The sequence below is a fragment of the Phyllostomus hastatus genome, unplaced genomic scaffold, assembly GCF_019186645.2.
Source record: "Phyllostomus hastatus isolate PE091 unplaced genomic scaffold, TTU_PhHast_1.1 phas_contig_80, whole genome shotgun sequence".
NCBI lineage: Eukaryota > Metazoa > Chordata > Mammalia > Chiroptera > Phyllostomidae > Phyllostomus > Phyllostomus hastatus.
The window spans coordinates 39,611,079-39,630,177 of NW_025333960.1; the positions used below are offsets into that span (position 1 = coordinate 39,611,079).

General features: G+C 59.1%; 1 protein-coding gene across 3 annotated transcripts in view; it reads left to right on the forward strand.

Annotated features, from left to right (window-relative positions):
* CTIF (cap binding complex dependent translation initiation factor) overlaps positions 1-19,099 on the forward strand; it is a 253,727-nt gene that overhangs the window by 76,691 nt on the left and 157,937 nt on the right. For all 3 annotated transcript variants that reach the window (XM_045849928.1, XM_045849927.1, XM_045849930.1), the window contains exons 4-6: positions 11,693-11,766; positions 12,933-13,037; positions 16,321-16,396. In XM_045849928.1, the coding sequence (XP_045705884.1) occupies positions 11,693-11,766; positions 12,933-13,037; positions 16,321-16,396 (255 nt within the window). The remainder of the gene's footprint in view (positions 1-11,692; positions 11,767-12,932; positions 13,038-16,320; positions 16,397-19,099) is intronic.

The window sequence follows — 19,099 nt, forward strand, 5'->3', positions numbered from 1 at the left end:
GCCCTGCTACTCAGTTAGAAGGACAAAATAATGTGTAAAAGAGTGCCCAGTGCAGGGCAGGAGATGCACGTGTCTAAAGGGTGGCCCAGGCCTCAGGTGTCCCGGACTTGAGGAGCCTGGTCAGGCCCCAGCAGAGGAGGCGGGACTGAGCCGGACCTCCCAGATGGAAGGCCAAGGTTGGGACCTGTGTGCTGGACACCGTTCTGCACGGAGGGGCAGGGGCCAGGTTGAAGTGAGGTCTCCTGAGGCCGGGGGAACTTTGGCTCGGTGATGAAAGGCCTGGTTTTCAGACACTAGTCAGATAGTCAGGGTATGAACCACAGAGTGATGTAACCCAGGTGGAAGTTTCTTCTCTCGCAGTACGATGTGGGTGGGTCCACAGGGTTGGCATGGCCCTCAGCAGTGTCGGAGCAAGGTCCTTGCTTCTCATTCTCTGCTGTCCAGGGTGTTGCCATTGTCCCCGTGGCCCACGATGGCTCAGGTTCCAGTGCGAGCATCACCCTGGGCCTCTGGGTCAGAGGGTGGAATCCACGGTGCTCAGCGTTTCTTAAGGGACTGCTTTACGAGGAAAGCCCCAGGTACCTGGCTGGTGGCAGCCGCCCCGCCCACGCTGCCCTGGAGTGGCTCTCATGGAGGGAGAACCAGGGAGCTGCCCGCCGACGAGGGCCTTTGCTGGGCGAAGCTCCCGTGGGATGCTGCTGGCCCCTCCATCCTTCAAGGCTCCCTTCAGCCTGGTCCACCAGAAGTGGGAGCCCCGGACCAGCTCTCAGGGACAGCTGCCAGCACCATAAGCCCACCTGCTGGCCTCGTCGCTGGTCCCTCTCGTCCAGGAAGACCCTCTCCCTATTTCACCGAGGAATCAAGTGGTTCCGTGCACCTGTGCCTAGGCCCTCAGCCAGCTGGCCAACCCAAAGATGGGAGCGAGGGCTGGCTCTGCTTCCCTGACTGCCCCTGGCCTAGGGCCTTGCACACAGTAGGTGCTCATAAAGATGCTTGTGTTGGCCTAGACCCAGTCCCTGCAGCCAGTCCTGAGTGGGCCCTAGGCCTCTGGCCGCACCAACTTTGCTGAGCTGCTGAGGTTGTTGGGATGATCGGGCAGCTCTATGTCCCCACATTTACCCAGGGGGGAGAATTAGTTTCAGGGGAAACTGAGGGTAAGCTGAGACTGGGGTGGCCGGCTACTCGGGCACTCCCCTTCACTGCCCTGCCTTGGCCACGTGGGCCCCGGGAAGGTGGATGGCCAGCGGACACTGAGGCACTGCATTCTGCCCAGAGGGCTCTGTGTGGTGGGTCCCAGACCATGGAAGGCCCAAGGGCCCCCTGGGGATTAGACATCACTGGGCTTATTTATTTTATTTCAACCAATGTGAAAACAAAACAAAACAAACAAACAAGGAAGGCCCTTGCCTCCTCTGCAGCACTTTTGAGGCACACAGTGGGAACGACCTACAGTAAGCTGAGCCCCATGAAGTGGGAGAAGGGGGCTCAGAGAGCCCGGAATGAAAAATGGGCCACACACGGCCCCCAGGAGGCCTGTCCACCCGCAGTCGGGGTTCGGCTGCATCAAGGACTCTTTGGCATCCCAGCAGCCTCTTTCCAAAAAAGCTTGTCTGTCACCTTATCATTTAGCTGGGAGGCTGAAATACAGTTTTCACGTCGTCACCATAGCGGGGGAGATGCTTGGCGGTGGCTTAGAGGGAAGCACCTGAAACGAGAGAGTGCGACCCAGCGCAGGTAGGGAACATTTCGAGGTCCCGGCTTGGGGTCTAGCATGCAGGGGAGAAAGCCAAAGGTGTATGAGGGTTATCTTGGGCCAGGAGCAAGCAGCTCTTCTCCATCTGCATGGAAGAGCTGAGGCAAGGAGTTCAAAGTACACCGCAGCAGTAGGGCCCATGATTAGACCTTGAGAAGGACTTCCTGATGGAAGGGCTTGGCTGGCAGTGTTTGCTGTCGAGCAAGGTGATGCAACCTTGCTGGGAACATAAAGAGCATGTGTCCTTATCAGGCAGGTTCCTGCAAAGCCCTGGGAAAGGTGGGGGTGTGTCTGGGTCCTGGCCAACAGCCTGTGACCCCAGACTTCCTGGAACGTGAGGGAAGGGCACGCCCCTGTCCCGTGGTGACGCCAGTAGCAAAGCCAAGCAGCGGGAGCATGTGAAAGAGCCTTGTCCCCCCAGGTCAGGAGAGCCAGATGCTGACTCGGGTGTGGCACACTTTCCGGAGCCTCCGCTGCAGGAGGAGGCACTGGGCTACGCAGACGTCTCTGAGCCTCTCTGGAATTTCTGTCATTGTTTACATTCTGTGTCTCCATGAAAAAACCAACTGGATCCAAATAGCTGCTAAAAGCAACAGGAGGCCTGGATTTTCCATATTTCTTTACTACTCCCCCACCCACTCTGATGCCTATGCCAACCTGCAGGCTCGGTGTATCCCTGGTGCCGTCATTGACTCTGGCCCAGGAGGTGACGGGTGGTCAGCAGAGATGAACCTCAGATGTGCTGCCCCCTCCGGCCCCCGGGAAAGGGTGGGGGGCGTCTCTGCCAGCCTTCCTGCTGCCCTCCAGCAGCTCTCCTGTTGGCTCAGTGCCAGCTTAAAAACTCACTGGTACAAATGGTGTCTTCGTAGAAGTGCCTAGTGCTTTAATCAGCTTCTGTGGGTATTTAAGTGTCGCATATGTGTTCATTACTCTCGATCAGTCAGTGTTTATTGAGCAACTGCTGTGCGCATGGCAGACACAGGAGCTGGGGCCCTGTGGCTCACTCACTGTGTGTGGAGTGCAGGCAAGCTGACATGAAGCAGGCTAAAGGCGCCCATGTCCTGTCCCCCCAGGAGACACCCCGACCACGGGCGAGGCAGCCGGCCCAGCAAGTGGTTCTGTCGGTCTCTGCAGGTAGGGAGATGTCTTGCAGAGCATGCGACTTGATCTGTGCCTGCAGGGGCAGGTAGGGTGTTTGACCAGACAGAGGGCAAGAGACAAGAAGATGAAGAGAAAAGAAATGGTGTCGGCAAGGGCTTGACGTTGGGGTGTGAGGGCAAGGGGAGAGCGTGCTGCTGAAGTCGGCCGTCGGTGTTGGGTGTGACTGGGGTGTCGGTGGCGGAGACGGCGAGTGGGAAGGTGTTTCTGCGCGCAGCCGAGATGCTGGAAGTGCTCGTCGTCCAGCCGCCACTGCCTGTGCCCCTCGTCCTCTGTTTCCTCTGGTGTTCCGTACAGGCCAAGTTTGTCTCCTTGCATCAGTCAGGCGAGCCGAGGAAATGCTGTAGTTACAAAGGCCCCTGAATCTCAGTAACTTTGAAGAACCCATTCAGGACCCAGCCTGATGAAACAGTTGCTGTTTTAACTAGTCATCAAGGCAGAGGAAGGCCTGGCTGGCGTGGCTGTCGATTGGTTGGGCATTGTCCCTCAAAGCAAAAGGTCACCGGTTCGATTCCCAGTTGGGGCACATGCCTGGGTTGCTGCAGATTTGGTCCCTGGACGGGGTACGCGCCAGAAGCAACTGATAGATGTCTCTCACATCGATGTTTCTCTCGCTCTCTTTCTCCCTTCCTTCTTCCTCTCTCTAAAAATAAATAAATAAAACCTTGGAAAAAACAGGCAGAGGGAAGAGAACACTGGGTCGGGGGGGTCTCACTCTGGCCAGTCAGCACTTTCAGCCTGGATGTACCACCTGTCACCTCGGCCGTGAGCGTGCTGTCTGGAACCAGTCCCACGGCCCCACCCAACCATAAACGCACGAAGAAGCAGAATCCTCCTGGGTGCCTGGGATGGGGGGGAACCAGAACATTTGGTGACTGGCTAGAATGACTGTCGCGTGCCCCGCCTCTAGTAAAAGCCCCCCGGAGGCTAGAGCCGACCTGTCCCTCCCCGAGGCAAATCCAGAGCTAAGCAGATGCGCAGTGAGTGCTGGCGGCCTCGTGGACTCTCAGGGTGACCAGCAGCTCGGTGAAGGAGACCTGATCCAACCCTCACCCTGCAGTGCGGAGACCCCCTCACGGGGCTGGACGTGTCCAGTAAAGGGGAGCCCACCGCTTCGGAAGGCATGGCACTGTTAGGCAGCTCCATGGATAAAAATCTTCCTTCGATCTAGCCCCAAACCGCCTCCTCATAACTCAGCTGACGGTTTCGCTCTCACCCCTTTTGCCCAGGCTACGCAGCCTCCCCCAGAGCAGCGCCTGTGGCAGGCCTGCCTGTAACTCCAAACACCCTCGTTCTCGCAGCTCTCCCGCCCTGTCGTGGTGAGCTTGTTCCTTGTCCATTTGTTCTTTTTTCCATTGATCCAACGAGCAAGCCCTGGCAGAGGGCGGGCGGTGTGCGGAAGTCTGACCTCCGGGCAGACACCACAGTTCTTAGGCGCTGCCCACTCTGGGCTCCCCTGTGGGGGCACTCTCAGCCATCCGAGTGAGCCCCCTCCCAGAACTGCGCACGGCCCTGCTGGGGAGATCCGGCGGCGTTGCCCTGCCACTCTCCGCACACCAGCCTCTCTCTTTCAGAAGAAACCTCCATCCCTGACTTCAAGGCACCTCCGGCTCCAGCTCACCTGGAGGGACCCGATGTGGAACTTACCAGACCGTGTGCATTGTTAACTTGTACAGGGAGAACGGCCAGCGACCACTCACTGAGGGCCTGCCCTCAGAGACCTTAGAGTCTGCTTTGAGACATAAAGACTTTCTTTAAGGAAATAAATAAATAAAAACTATAGAGTGGAAAAGCAGCAGTCCAGGACAGCGTGCGAGTACCGGGAGGTGGGGGCTGCTATCTGCAGGGAAGGTTGCGACCGGCAGTGAAGGTCATATTGGCAGGCGGCAAGGGTGGGGGCGGGGGCACTGTGTCGTCAGGGAACTGTGACTGGACTGGGCACAGGGAGACCTGGGACCTCCCCTCTGCACCTCTGACTTCATGTCCAGTCATAGGTGAGCTCTGTCCTCTTGCCACAGCCCCAGTTTCCCCTCCGAGAAAGGAGTAAACTGGACGGAGGCCCTCAAAGTATTTCCTTAAAAATACAGACCTGGGTGTCTGCCTCTGGGAAGACAGAGTGGATGTTTTTTCCCCTGCATCCCTGCTGCTGCTCTTGCAGCGAGCACTCTGGGCATTCTACATATAAAGCCACCACGGAAAGGTGGTGAGAGGTGGAGAGAGGGAGGCACACTGGCTTGGGGACCTTGGGACCCGAGCAGTGACACGGTGGTGACCTCCCTGGGTTTCTTGTTTGCATCCTCTACCCCAGGCTTAGAGCTGAAGAGCTCAGTAGCCAGGAAATGCCAGTGCACACAGATTTTTTAAAGGCCCAATAATGCCTGCTTTCGTTGGCAAAGGTCCGGAAAAAGAGCCACCTAGCAAAACAGAAAACTTAGACAATGACTGTCTACTCAGGCCAGACAGCCCAGAAAACACTGCGGCCCCACTCGTGCTACACCAGCAAAAACCGGGGCGGGGAGCCTGGACTTTCTCCCTGGCCCGGCTGGGACAAAGTGCCCCAACCTACCACCCCAGGTGGCGTCCTAGAAGGCCAATCAGGAGGAGGCAGCTCTCATCCCTGCTGGCCTGTCAGAAGGCCCTTTTCACCCCATGGTGTATGGGAGTCCGTGGTGAGTGGGGGGCTGGACTTCAGCCCCCCGCCAGCACCAGTGAGGCGCCCTCCCCACCCCATGGAGACGTGTCAGGGGAGGCCTGCTGGAGAACGGACACTCCTGTTGCCCGGTGGTGACAAGGCCACCTCTGTGGCAGGGTCATCGGGAAGGACAAGAGCCTAGAACTTCACCTCCGCCAGGTGTAACAGCAGCGCCGCCCCTGGACTGGAAACTTTGAGGCTGTGACCCCTTCGCCTGCCAGAGCGGTATCACAAAAGCCAATTGAAACACAAGACTTAAATAAGGTTCAGAATCTTCTAACATATCACGAAATTGTCCTGATTGCGATCAAAAATCATTCATCACACCGAGAACTGGGAAGATGTCAAACTGAATGAGAAGAACATCATTACTGGACACCAACGCTGAGATGTGCAGCTGGACTGGCGTCTAGACTATGGAAAGAATGCTCAAAACTCAACGTCAGAAACAACCCAATTTTAAAATGGACAAAATACACGAAGACACACGTTTCACCGAAGAGGATGTGCAGATGGAAAATCAGCACACAGAAGGATGTGCAACACTATCACCCACTAGGGAACATCACTACACACCCATCAGAACACACACACACACACACACACACACACACATATCTTTATTTTTTAGTTTTATTTTTTACAGCGCCCAGGGCTGGCGAGGATGCAGAGAGGTGGGCCACTCATACATTGCTGGTGGAGATGTAGAGGGGTGTAGCCATTCTGGAAAACAGTCGGGCAGTGTCTTTAAAAACTCAGCCTGCAAGGACCGTATGACCCAGCCATTGCAATCCCGGCTGCTTATCCCTCAGGAGTGAAAACTAATGTTCACACGGAAGCCTGTACCCCGATGTCTGTAGCGGCTTCAGTGACAACAGCCCAAACTGGAGACAGCCCACATGTCCTTCGACGGGCGACTGGCTAACCAAGCCACGGCACTCAGCAACAAAGGAGAGTCAATTAACTACGGACACTCAGGACTGCCCGGACGGGTCTCCCGGGAAGGATGCTGGGTGGGGAAAGGCCAGTCCCCCAAAGTTACATACTCCATGATTCCACCTACGTAATATTCTTGAAATGGCAAAGTTATAGAAGTGGGGGGCACAGGTGAGCAGTCGCCGAGGATGAGGGCAGGAGGTGGGCAAGAGAGAAGTGGGCGTGGGTATGAAGGGGCAGCCGGCAGGATCCTTGAGCAGGTGGGAACACCCGGCATCTTGCCCGAGTCAAGGTCAGTATCCTGGCTGTGACGTTGACCTTGGGGAAATGTACTTGGCCGTGGGCTTTACTCATTATCAACCACCTCTCCCTGGTCTTTTGGGTCTTCATTCGAAGACAGTGGGGGTGGAAAGGGACAGGACAGAGCGGACAGACACAGAAGGTCCAGAGTGAAAGAAACGGCTTTTCCTGTCCCCGAACTCAGGACTGGTGCCCCCGGGGGGTTCTCTCTGTGGGCCCCTGCGCTGCCACTCTCTGGCCTCGGGGGCCCTTGTGTGGTAGGGGTGGGAATGTCCGAGGTCCATCGCTGGTTTCCCACCAGCATGCCGGGGTGCTGTCCTTGGTGCTGAACACACACACACACACACACACACACACACACACACACACACACACGACCGTTTCTGCTTGGGCCCTGCCCTTCCCCACCACCTCCCTCTGCACTAGGCTCCTTACTTCCTCTCCGCTGAAACCCAAACCCAAGTCACCCTTAACATCCAGGTCAGTTTGGGCCTGAGAGGAGCTTCAGACCCAGCACACAGGAAGTGTCCGTTTCAGCGTGGGGAATGCCAGTGCCCGTGGGGGACGAAGGGGCCGGTCTTCCTGCCCCCCTGTCCTGTTCGGCCAGGTTCTGCCCACTTTCTAAACCCATGCAGCCTAAAATTGTCATGCCTGCACACATGTGCACAAGCAAAAATCACTGTTAGTTATGTTAATAAAGAAAAAAATGGCAGCATATGAGGGAAGACCCCTGCCCCAATAAACAGAATTATCTTCTGGAGGGCGGGCCCCCTGTGGTACAGACTTCCCCCACTGGGTGAGTGTTCCCGGAACCCACCTGTATTGGTGCACCAGCTGGCGTTGTTGTGAGAGGCTGCATTCGGCTTTGGTGAAATTTTTTTGAAGACTGAATACATTGCCCATTTCACGACGGATGATTTACCAGCACACCTGCCCACACCACGCTGAGTGTTCAGCAGTTCTTGACCAAAAACAGCCTGGCCCCCATGTCCCACCCTCCCTATTCAGCTGCTCTTACCCTGAGTGACCGACTATATTTTGTTTTCCTGGATGAAAAAAGTCCTCAAAGGGAAACATTTTGCCAGTGTGGAAGAGGTGGAACAAAAAATGGCAGAAGCACACAAACAGGCCCCAAAATCGATGAGTTCAAAACCTGTTTTGAGCGTGGAAAAAAATGTCTCAATAGGTGTGTTGCATCACGTGGACAGTACGTCAAAGGTGACTGAAGTTTAAACATGTGAGAATAAACACACAACTTTTATAAGTACATTTTGGTTTCTGGGGGACGGACTGCAGCAGAAAGTCAGAGAGGGAAGTGGCCACCAGGGTGCGTGCTGTGCCTGCTAGGGGTCCGTGGGGCCCACGTGTCGAGGACAGCGTGGAACTGAAGGAGCGAAGAAGGGTCTCCGGCTGGGTCTTACCACACAGGAGGCCTGGGGAGCCGGGGGAGTGGAAAGGATGCTTGTTTGTTTCCCCTGCGTCCAGGAAGACGACGGTGGCCCCACGAGGAAAACGACCCCATGCCTGCGGCAGCTGTGTGTGGCCCTGACACCCCTTCCCAGACGGGCCGGCGTGGGAGCCGCACGCTACCTCAGCACCACCTGTGCGCCCCGGAGGAAGCCGAGGCCCCGGCAGCCAGGAACAGAAGGCTTGAGGAGGCGGGGGATGCCTGGGCACAAGCCAAGCCCTGGTCACCAGCCAAGCCCCGGTCACCTTCTCCCCTGCCCTTAGCTCGTCCCCACCTCTGCGTGGGTCCTCAGTGTGAGCGGGCGTCAGGGCAGTTTGGAGGGCAAGGCGGATCGAGCTTCTGCCGCAGAGTTCCAGACACCAGCTTGCAGTCTGCCTGTGTGCGGCTCATCTGCCTGCCGGCTCCTGCCCCGCTGGCTTGCCCGCCTCTCTCTGGGCACTGAGAGGGTTTGAGGAACGGGTGGGGTGCGTGTGCAGGTGTTGGGGGCTGCAGACGTTGAGGGCTAGTGTCCAGAACTCAAGAAGAGGGGGATATCCAGGCGCGTCTACAGATTCAAGGGCTTGGATTGGATCCGCAGCAACAGGGCAGGGCGGCCTGTGGTCAGCTGGTCAGCCCAGCGCTGGCGGGCTCAGAGATGGGCGTGCGAAGCCATTCGGTTCTGGCTGTCCCATTTAGTGGCAGCGGTCAGTCGCTGCTGAGGGAGGCCTGTCCCCTCTGGGCACCGCCTGGGCCACCACCTCAGCCTCCACAAGAGGCAGCACAGGGAGAAGGCCCTGCCCGTGAGGTTCACCCCTGTCTGAGCTGAGGCTTGAAGGGGGTGGATTTCGTTTCCAGGTGCCGGACGACTGCTCCAGCCCGTTGATAAGAGGCCACATGTGGTGATTATGGGCCTGTCTATCTCACTGCACAGACTCCGAGGGCGTGTCCACACTGTTGTCCTGCGAGGCGGTCAGTGTGTCAAACAGAGCCACAAGCAGGCCGTCCCCTGTGACCAAGATCTCTGCAGCCATCCTGGGGGTCACCTCCCATTCCGTCCAGCAGGGAGGCCGTCTGGCTCACAGTCCTCGGCGTGTCCTTCAGTGTCTGAGGGTCCTCGTTCTTGCCAGGGGCTGGCACCTCCTCCACACTGCCCCCAGGGGGCCCAGGCTATATGCAGGGCTGGGGGTCCAGCTCCGCGGTCTGCAGAGGACTCGTGTCCTGGCACTTCCGTGGCTCCGCTCTGAGAAGCCAAGTCGCATTGTCAACGGGGTGGCAATGGAGGCAGGAGGTGGGTCGTGAGAGAGGTGACAAGTCTGAACCCTGTGGAAACGAGAGCACGTCTGTGGAGGCCTCTGGCCTGGGTGATGGAGCAGGCTGGCCAGTCACGGGGATCAGAGGGTTGAAGCCATGGTGGGGGAGGGGCGGGTCGAGGAGCCTGGCGTTTGCTGGGAACAGCGGTGAGATCTCTGAGTTTGCCGGCGTTTGAAATAGGGTTCAGGTTATCTACGTGCAGTTCAGAAGTAAGTTCTCTGAGTTGTTGTAGAATGGGAGAGTTGTGGGGGGTCGGGGAGAAAAATGGGCAGAGAGAGCCTGAAAAACTACACAGGCCGGTTGCCAGGTGTGGTGGCTCTCGGTGGCGCAGGTCGGCCTTCTGGCTCTGCCCTTCCCGTCGGGGCCTGGAGACCTCCCTCCCCGAGCTCCGCGTCCTCCCCTCACCTCACCTACGTGGAGGTGGGAACAGAGCATCTCGGGTTGGTCGGCCTCTGCTCCTGCTCGGAAAGGTGGCCTCCCTTTGGAGAGCAGAAACCCCCGTGTGCTGAGGCCAGGCCTGTCTTCTCCAACAACGTCCCTTCTGTCACCCTTTCCACCATCGGCCAGGGGCCTTTTCCCGGGACCCCAAGAGGTCCTGAGGCTGGTAGGTCCCCTACAGGGATGCAGGATGCTGCTTTGGAAGAGGCTAGAGCTCGGAGTTGCAGATGCCCCAGGTGCCTCCCGTAACTCAAGGCTAAGGTCCCCTCTTCCAGTCTGGGGAGTTCCTGCCAGCTGTCTGCGAGGGGCCTCAGCCCCGCTGCACAGGGGCTGAGGGACCGGCCTAGTGGGAGGCGTGTGTGCCCCGCCCACTGCCCACTGCCCTGGAGCTGCCTTCAAGGTGCGCTGCGTGCCCCCCTGAGCTGCGCTGCTCTCCTGGGCTCACTGCGACCCTCTCGTCCCTTGGTTCACTCTTGTTCTCTCTCCACCCACGTTCCCCCTCCAGCCCCAGGGCCCCCTGACATCCTCACCTGGGGCCAGAGGCAGCAGGCCGGCGCCTGCTTCCCTTACAGGGTCGAGTCTGTTTAATCGGTTGGCAGGCATCTGAGGTGGACCTACTGTGTGCCTGGCTGGGCCCCTGTGGGGGCACCAGAAGAGAACATAGCAGTCGAGGAGCTTGCATTTTACTTGGGGTCGTGGATGAACCGTGGGTTCTTTCGTCTCATTCCGTGTCTGTGGGAGTCATTGCATGTTGTCGTAACTCGTTCTCCCTGCTGGCAGTCCTCCAGGAGGGGGACCTGCCGCGATTTGTCTGTGTGGTAAGCAGTTGGCGGGCATCTGGGTGGCTTCCTGTGGGGACCGGCTCTGTCCCCTGTGCCGCATGCTGTCAGTGAGTCTCCCTGCACAGCTCAGTTGTGTTGATACCCGGGCGCAGCCCCGGCTCGCAAGGCATGTGCACTCCCGGCTCTGCGGAGGTGGAGGACTGCCTTTGAGGAGCGAGGGGGTGGAGAGCAGCCTGTGGGGCTCCGGAGGGACGGGCGGCATCTCGATCGAGTACAGGCCGGGAGGCCGGAGAAGCCCACTCATAGGAGCTGGATCCAGGAAAAGCACCTTCGTCTGGGGGCTGGCTCGTTGGGGAAGTATCCGAGGGTGGAGGCTGGAGCCCTCGAACTTGGAGAAACTCAGTCACTGCCATAGCCTTGGCCAGTGGGGGCTTCTCAGTGCCGCCTGATGTCAGGGGGTGGGGGATGTCACCCCCTGCCCCCCGCCTGAGACACGGACCCGCCAGTGCGCCTGGATCTGCAGAGCTGTGACCTGGGCAGAGACCGTGGCCGTCGGGCTGGCGGTGTCGTTGGCAGCTGGTCCATGTGGGGGCTTCGAGGAGAGAGCGTGGGCCTGGGCAGCAGAGACCGGAGCCATTTCTGTACCCGACAGCACAGCTCTGCCAAACACCATCCAAGCGAGGGCCCAGGCCGGGGGCAGGGGGAGGAGGCTAGGGGTACACCTCGGGGTCCTCCCAGCTGCCCAGGATGACCAACCGCGGGGGGCAGGGAGGGCCTCTGCAGCCCCCTCTGGGACCGGGCCGTGGAGAGGCCCGTTGGTGCTCAGCGTCCTGGCTGAGCGAATAATGCCGCCCCGCCCTCCCCGTCTCTTCCAGAACGGCAGCAGAGATAACTCTCTGGACATGCTGGGGACAGACATCTGGGCTGCCAACACCTTCGATTCCTTCAGGTAGGCTCCGACCCTTCCGTGTGGTGTGTGGGCCTGGCTGGGGCCCCAGTCTCGTCCTGATGCCCTGCGGCGGGGGTCTCTGGGGGCTGAGTAAAGGTGGAGAGCTCACTGGTCAGGACGTGGAGGGAAGCCAGAGGGGCGCAGGATAGCCTGAAGGGTGAGGCTGAAGAGGAAGGGGGCCAGAGAGGAGAGAAGGAGGCTGAAGGGAGGGGAGGAGGGGAGCGTATCTAAGGGAAAAAGGAAGAGAAGGCAGAGAGAGAAGAGGTGGAGACGGAAGCCGCCAGTCCAACACCTGCAGAGGGACAGGAAGCAGAGGGGGGACTGGGAGGGGCAAAGAGGACTGGCTGGGGACCCCAGGCGGCCTGGGTCATCTCGGGGACAGATAGCTGTGGCGTCAGACCCACCCCTGTCACCTGAGGTCACAGCTGGTGGGGCCAGCTGGCTTCGGGGAGGTCTGCAGGGAGGAGGGAGTGGCAGTGGCTCAGACTCTAGAAGGTTCCTAATGGACAGGGTTGGAAGAACAGGTATTGGCCAGGGTTCCTCAGGGTGAGGGGCCAGTGTCCCTGAGGGGATTGTTAACAGGCTCTTGCCGTGGTGTCCACCCCTCTGGGAGTGACGGCCTCGGGGGGCCAGCGGGGCCACGTTGCTCCCCACTCTGCGTACTCCAGACACACCCCTGGTGGGGGGGCAGGCTGGCCCTGCACCTCAGGTCAGACCGTGTGGGACCCGGTGCCTCGTGCCTGCCTGCCACCCCCCCCCCCCACCAGGCTCGCCTCCCTCCTGGACCTCAGAGCTGCCTGGTCACCGTTCAGAGGCTCTAGTGACAGGTTTCTGGCCTCCTGCCTCTCCCCAGGCTTTCTCAAACGTAGGTGCCAAACAGACTCTCAAGGTGTTTGGGATGGGGGCGGGGAGGATGCTGGAGTGTACTCATCCAGCTTACACTTGGGTTTTGTAAGCACGTTACCGTACAGCAGGGTGGAGGAGAGGCGAGGGCTCCTAGGCAGTCCCCATAGCTGGCAGCTCAGGCTGCATGCTGAGTGAGGGGTGCCTGCCCGGCCCTGCCCTTGGCAGTGCCCTCTGCTTCCTGCCAGCCTGCGCCTGGGGCGGCTGGGCCCCGGTCAGTAACTGGGCTTGCCTCTCATTTCTTGCCCTCCCTCGCCCTCTAGTGGTGCCACCTGGGACCTGCAGCCCGAAAAGCTGGATTTCTCCCAGTTCCACCGGAAGCTCCGACACACCCCCAAGCAGCACCTGCCACACATCGACCGTGAAGGGTAAGGGGCAGCTGGCCCTGGGGGTGGGGGGGTGGGCTGTCACATAGGGGTAGGATGGGGTGGAGAACAGCTGTGGCTGTAGCAGAGCTGAGGGGGGACCTTTCTCTGGACAGGAAGGGGCTCCTGCAGCACTAGGGGCACACGGATGACTCATTGCCCCAGACCTGCAGGCTCACTGGCCTCCCTCCTGAATCCCTCCAGCCACACTGCCTGCACCCCTCCTGACCCTAATCAATAGTCTGGTGCAGGGGGCCCCACGCTTGATCAGAACCACCACGGGGGCTCGTTAAAACACAGATCGCCGGGTCTAGCCCCAGGGTCTCCGACTCAGGAGGTGGGGGGTGGGGCCTGAGAATGTGCATGTCTGACAGATTCCCAGGGACGCCGATGCCGCTGTCCCTGGGCCCCTCTCTGAGAACGCGGGAGCACTGGCCAATTTTACACCAGGTTGTCTCTCCCTCCAGCCATTTCATGCACCAGGGCTGCCTTCCCCTTCTGAAGAACCCTGTCCTCTGGGTTTTTATGGGGGGTTCATTACATAGTCATGATTGATCAGATCACTGGCCATTGGCCAGGAGAGAGTCCCCTCTAGAGCCCGAGGAGCCGGCCACACCCCCTCACCAGCTGCAGGCCAGGCTCACCTACTCACGGGAGCCTCTGGGATTTGCTGACAGTCAGCAGGGGTCTCCCACAGGCCCCTGGTTCTGGCCAAATTCTGTCTCCTCCTGGTTCTAGGGGAGTCCAGGTGCAGCTTCCGGCGGCCACCTTGTGGCTGGGCCAGGAACTGTGTCACCTTCAGAGCCCTGCTGCGCTGGGGACAGACTCCACCAAGGGACACCCAGCTGCTGCAGCAGGCAGGGTACCACTCTGTTGCCAAGGCTTCCCGCAGCCCGTGTATCCACGGAGGGACAGACACTGGAAAAAAAGCTGTTGCCTTGGAAACTGTGCCGGCAGCAGTGACTCAGCTTGTCTCTATCACCCTTCTGCCCTTCCAGCCTGTAGTCCTCCAAGGGGCTGTGAGCCCCGGATAGGGAGGGCCCAGGGGGACACAGCCCTCCCTGCACACCACCCACTGCCGACCCCTGGGGCTGCTGAGGTGCAAATGAGAGGCCATGCCTGCAGGGTGCCAGGTTATGCACACATGTGACTTAGGGGAGACGGTGTCAGCAGTTCCAGTCAGCCCAGAGTCCCCAGGTCCCCCCTTCCTCGCTGCCATGGCATGTACCAGACAGCGCTGAGTGCAAGCAGCCAGGGACGTCACAGGCCGGCCTGTCCCTTCCAGGCAGATGGGTTAGTGCAAAGGTGGTCGGGTGTTTCCAGACCCTCCTTCACCTCCTCTGCAGCCCAGCACATCACGAGGCCAGGGTGGGGGTGGAGGTGGAGAGGGCAAGGACTCCCCTCTTGTCCCTCCTTACGCCCTTCCCACCCCAGCTCCACCTGCCAGACCCCGAGCTGTCGATCCAGCCCTGGCCCTGCAGGGTCATCTTGCCCCTTTAACCCCTCCCCTGGCACCCCACCCCCTCCGCACTGCAGCCACAGATGCGGACGTGCCTGCTGGCAGCCTGCTTGCGCTTGGCTCCCGGCCTCTGCCCTCCCTGCTGCCCACTGCCTGGGCACTGTCCCCAGCTCCCTGATCTGCCAGCTCATGACCCATCCCCCACAACCGTCCCCTCACCCAAACTGTCCGGGACCCCACTCTCCTGGGTTCTTGTCGTGCCCTCTCTTACCCCCGACCCTGCACTGCCGTGATGCCACGGGCCCTGCCTACCCAGTGTTGGCGTGGGGGCTGCCCCAGCTGAGCCCACACGGAAGCCCTTGGGAAGTGTGGGCATAGGGCACATCCCCTGCACCCAAGCCTTTGCTCGTTTTTGCAGCCACCCAGGCTCTCTTCCTGGGGTTCCAGGCAGGCTCTGTGCATAAGATGTTCGGAACACTTTTCTCGTGCTGCCCCCTACTGGTGCTCAGGCATACTGCCCTGTCAGACGTGAGAGTGCTTGTTTCCGAAGAGCTGTGAGCTGCCTGAGGGCAGGAACCTTTCGGGTGTGTTTTCCATAACTCCGAGAGAGGTTGCCGGGCAAGAGATGGTTGGCGCACATGGGAAAATAAACTAATTACTCTGAAGTCTGAAAATAGCTTTAACTCTGCAGCTAGAAAACGCTGCCCCCGAGCTCCTGGGGAACCCCTGCCACTCCCGAGTCAGTAGCAATAACGCAACAATAGTCGTAACTACTATTGTGCACAGGTCCTGGGCCCATTCCATTCTAAGTGCTTGCCTCGTACTCCCGAAAACCCACCACAGGCTGGGGAGGCAGGGGCTGTTACTCTCTTCACTCCGACAGATGCGGAAACTGCTCCTGGTAGAAATGAGAACCCACGCTCCTAATTGGTCACTGTACCAGGCCCCTCCTCCCCAGTAGCAGTAACAGCAGTAATAGTGGTGGGAGTGGAGGCAGTCCTGGTAACAGCCATGTATTTACTTTATTTTATTATGTTGTTATCTTTCTATCCCCTATATTTGCCATGTTAAACATGGTATATCAAATGTGTATGTGTGCCTGGAAAGGTTCTAAGCACTTCAGTACATTAATTTAGTCTTCCATTTGCCTTATCATGTTCGGCACTATTAATCATCCCAGATTTTCAGTTGAGGAAACAGGTACAGAGAGTTTAAGTGACTCCCACAGAGTCCCCCAGCCAAGGGATGCACCTGGGGTTCCAACCCCTGTAGTCTGGTGCTGAAGTCTGCACCTTAAATACGCAGGAGACCTGGACCTTAGCAGTGACTCAGGGCCGGCATCTCTGGCCTGGAGGCTCACCTGCCCACAGAGGGCATGAAGACAGAGTGCTGCTGGACTGGCCCAAGGCAGAGGGAAGCCCCCTCAGGTCCCGTGCGACCCTGAGAAAGTTGCTTGGTCCCTCTTCATTCACCTTCTCTTCGGTGCCTGGGCCTCGCAGAGCTGTGGCGGGTTTGGGGGGAACCAGCAGAGCCTGGGTCTTTGCCTGGAAGGTCCAGGGAAACTCCAGCACTTCCGTGCCACCGCCCTCAGGTGGTCACAGCGTTCCCATCTGCAGGAGCCCGTGGTCCCCAACAGTGGCGGGTGCTGCCAGCGGGGGGTGGAGGGCAGCAGCTCCAGGGTCTCGGGTCGGCTCCTCCTGGGGCGATTCTGCGGGCCTTGAGGGAGGGCAGGACCGGGTGTCGCCTGACCGTCCCTTCCCTTCCTGGCCATGACAGGACCCATGGGTGTGTCACCCTTTCAGCGTCTTTATGTCTTTTCTGACCCAGGTGTGGAAAAGGAAAGCTGGAAGACGGGGATGGGATCAACCTGAATGACATCGAGAAGGTCCTCCCAGCCTGGCAGGTAGGTGTAGGGGCAGAGTCTCCATGCGTGCCCCTCCCCCCAGGTCCCCGTGAGGGGCCTGGGCAGGGTCTAAGCACTCCTGCCGGCCCCTAGTCCCGACGAGGCGTAACCAGAGGTGCCGCCCTTATACGTGGGGCAGGGGTGGCTGCCTCATGGCCCAGAGTGTCCCACCATGATGTGTGCATAGAGGGCCCCAGTGGCCCCCACACTCGATGCCGGTCGTGGGTCTCCAGGAAGCCCCAGCTGCTCTTCCACTGGGAGTCACATGCGGGCCACGTGTCGCAGTGACCAGTCCCAGGTGGGAGTGCCCCAGTCAGAGCTCCGATGCTGATGTGCGGGTGGGTGCCCGTCCGTCCTCTGCTCCAGCCCGAGCCCAGGACCCTCTGCCCTGGTGATCCCCTCTGGTCGCACTTCCACAGCATGCAGTGCATCTGGGGTGGGGGGTCATGCAGTGCTCTCTCTCAGGGGTCCCTGTCAGTGGGGCTGCTGGAGCTCAGGCCCCGGAGCAGCCAAGGACCCGGGGCAGCAGGGCAGACAGCAGGTGCCCACGTTTTTCCCAGCATGGTTCTCCACCTGTGAAAACATTTAGGGCTGATGCTGCTGATGGTCACTGCCCCCAAGGCCTGCTTCCCCCTAATGGTAGCTGAAGACCAGGTGAGCTTGGGTAGGTGAGAGCCAGCAACCAGATTTTGGCATCCACACACCATCAGCAGCTTCAGCTAAGCTGAGGCTAGCTAGCACTGCTCCCCAAGAGCCCTGGTCTGGGGAGGGAAGCTGGCGGCTTTGGGCATGTTTGGACATGGTTTCGGAGGTGTGGGGGTCGGGGACATCAGTCACGGTTCCAGGCTGTGACTCTGTGCACCTAGGCAGAAGCTAAAACCCACACAGCTGGGCTTAGAATGGTGTTTAGGGGCCCCACCTGCATTTTCGGCATCTCTGTTGTGAACTGTGTGGGGGATGGGAGGGGGCCTGCTGGCCCACTGTGGTGACAGTGATGTGGACATTCCAGCCCTGATCTTTTGTAATCCTGCCCGCAGTGTGGCCGCAGGGTCAGGTGCACCTGGTGCAGAGGCCCTGCGGGCAGTCGGCTGCACTGCAATCTTCTCCCACTAGAGGGCACCAGCGCACCACTCTGGAGGCTCTCCAGTCTGGTGTTCTTAAGTGGGAAGTCCCTTGTCCCCAACAGCCTTGGTGCTCAACATGTAAATTGTCCCCAAAATGGCCCAAGCCAACACTCAAGCCCTTCCTCCCCAGAACAAAGAAGAGGATGAGGCAGTAAAAGAGGCAACCGCACAAAGGTGTACTGAAGCACCTGTTTGGCCTAAGGCCTGACATTCCTCCCGGGAGTACCCCACAGGTACTCCTGAGACCCCGGGAACACACAGCAGCTCCCAGCAGGGCACACCTTTTAGGCTTCTGTCAGCTGCACAGACGAGGAGGGTGCTTGCCCCCCGAGTGGGGGTGCTGGTGGCGTTCCCCACGGCAGCGTGGGATTTGGGGGTTACGGAGTGTTGGCTTCTGCCCGCGGAAGGAGGGCCCTGGCAGCCCGTGCACAGCAGGGAGACGGAGCTCCGTGATCCTAGCCAGCTTGTGCTCAACCAGGTTCAATATGAAGCCAAGGAAATGGACTCCGGATAGTTTCTGGCCTCCCCTTGCACATCCCCCCCGCCTCACCTCGGGCCACGATACCCCCCCCCCATCCCTCCACGCCCCCACTCCTTCCCCCCCCCCCCCCAGGTTGGTGCTTGAGGCTGCTCCATGGGTTACGTACGGGAGCCCAGGGGGCCCCCCGGGGCTTTGGGGCTGTGCGGAAATAGTGCTTCCCTCTCCCACACAACCCCGGGGGCCTCTGTGTCGTCTACGAAACTCCAGTTGAAAGACGTTGTTGTTGAATTACTCTGTGTCTTGCCCAAACTTTCTGAAAGGACATATTTTGATCATTTTTCTTTGAATTCTCAGCCAGACAAACATTATGTCTTCTGTTTTGGGGGGCTCTTTTTCTTTTCTTTTCTTTGATTTTCTTTTTTTTTTTTTTCAGTCTGACTATAGGAACTGCATAATCCAACCTATTTCCCTTTTTGCCTTCCTGTTAGGAAATTTTGAGACTAAACTCTGTGTCCGCCTGCAGTGAACTCTGAGCCCACTCTGACCTGGTCAGGTGCGTGGTGCTGACCTCTAGTGACTGACCCCAGTTAGCCGGACATGGTGTGCAGGTGCCCCGGAGGGAGGCCCACGCGGCCCCCACACGGAGCAGGAACACGCCCGAGTCGGGTGGGGTTTCTGGGCTCGCTGAGGCGCCCAAGGCACTATCTGCAGAGGGGCCCAGAAGACTCAGGGGAGGGGAAGTGGCATTTCTGACCTCATGAGAGTGTGTCCAAGGCACTGTCTTCACACAGGACTCAGAGAGAGGACGGGAGACTAGTTAATGGAGGAGACCGTGAAACCTGGGTTAAGCACCTCATTGCCCCGTTCGGCCCCAAATAACCATAGGATGAGAACCACCCCCCACACACATGCATGCCCACGCAGACACACACCCGAGGAATCTGAGGGACAAATGAGCTTTCAGAATGAAAAGCACTGCGGGCTGGGGATGACCAGTCCTCCTGACCCAGTGGCAAGTGCTTGGCGGGATAAAATGGTGGCAGACGCGGGAGCAGCCCTAATTCTCCAGCAGGTGGCGCCGTTGCGGTTTGGAAACCA